Here is a 1450-nt window from a genome sequence, read left to right as displayed (position 1 = left end):
ACCACAGTTCAATATCAATATCACCCAGTGTGGTCTTTAATAGTACCTGAGGGAGGGGCCAGTAGTCACTAATACAGCTGCTGCTGGATTAACTACCTTTCCTTTAGTAGGGGGCTCTGTTATATATATGGAACTCATTCTAAAGAAGAAAATACTCCTCTTCCCACTTCAGTATACTTTCCGTTATACTCCGTATAATCAAACCACGTGCTTTCACATGTACAATAATGTTTTGCTAAAATTATGGACAATAACTTCTGGGCTTTTATCATGACATGTGCAAGGCTATATTCAAGCAACTTCTTCTATTCGATACAACAATTAAAATAACAAATTTTTCGAAATAAACAGGCATATAAGAAAAATCACACAAACAAATGAATGTACTTAATTCAAATTCAAAGCACACCATAAACTAATGAATTATTTGATGCAGCAGTTGATAATGTTAGCAGGATCAATCTGTTTTACTCTCTATAATGGTATCATAAAATGTCAGTTACTGATGAAATTTATTTTAACTTACGTTCCAATTCATTCACTATATCAGTGATTTGTTTCTCTCCAACATCTTTCAATGCTGAGCACACTTCATTTAGATATGTCTCAGGATTAGGCTGGGCATCAAGAGTAGTCTGTATTACAAGTACTAGCTTGGGAGCTTTTTTTGAATCAATATCCCGACCATTAATCATTTCATCATGTAGCCCCTGTGCTATCAGTCTCCTAGCATTAAGTTTCCCTGACACTGTGCTCAGACAAGATGATATGACACCTGCAAGTCTATCAGAAACTCTTCTAAACCGGTCTGAAGTGTCTGAATTATATCAGATTAAAGTATGCTATTTATTATTAATTTATTTACTTAATTCTAATCTGCGTCTTTTAGTAGGTGGATCTTCTAATGATGCTTTGGTTCCTAAGAAATAATAATATTTACATCTTGAATAAATTAAAAGTAATGCCAATACATCAATGGTGGTACTCCACCAGAATACTCTTCATTGTGCATCACTAACTTGGACTGAATGATTGACAATCACTAAACCAGCACCTGTAGCTATCATCATCACCTTGCAGTACTTTACAGTGTGATCGACATTGAGTACATTTAGTAGAAGACAAATCTTCTTTGACAATGCAGTAACATTGTTTATTTTGAAGGCACTTGAATGCAAAGATATGGCTTTTATCAACTTTGAGATTTTTACTCCTTCTTTTGATAGCATCTGTAACTAAGTCTCGAATTTGTGGACAAAATTCCTTGCTGGACTCATCTAAATGTATTTCAATATGTGTATAGCAATTGATGATATCAATGGTGTACTCTTCCTTTTCTATGTAAACACAAAGTGACATGGCATCATTATATCTGTAGTATTCGTTGCCTGCTGGATCTGGAGTAAATTCTACACTATCTTTTTTCTCTAAAAGGTGTACAATGGTTAAA

At 34.3% G+C, this 1450-nt stretch overlaps 1 protein-coding gene across 1 annotated transcript; it reads right to left on the bottom strand.

Annotated features, from left to right (window-relative positions):
* Positions 1 to 321: 321 nt before the first annotated feature.
* Positions 322 to 1359, bottom strand: LOC109592821 (uncharacterized). Its single transcript, XM_020008173.1, has 4 exons — positions 1020 to 1359; positions 866 to 919; positions 527 to 817; positions 322 to 474 (listed from the first exon to the last, which is right to left on the bottom strand). The coding sequence occupies exons 1-4, from the start codon at positions 1357 to 1359 to the stop codon at positions 458 to 460; spliced, it is 702 nt and encodes a 233-aa protein (XP_019863732.1). The 3' UTR covers positions 322 to 457.
* Between the last annotated feature and the right edge of the window lie 91 nt (positions 1360 to 1450).

The sequence above is a fragment of the Amphimedon queenslandica genome, unplaced genomic scaffold (assembly GCF_000090795.2).
Source record: "Amphimedon queenslandica unplaced genomic scaffold, v1.1 AMPQUscaffold_3830_Cont24180, whole genome shotgun sequence".
NCBI classification, from domain to species: Eukaryota; Metazoa; Porifera; class Demospongiae; order Haplosclerida; family Niphatidae; genus Amphimedon; species Amphimedon queenslandica.
This window is presented reverse-complemented; position numbering and strand designations above follow the sequence as displayed.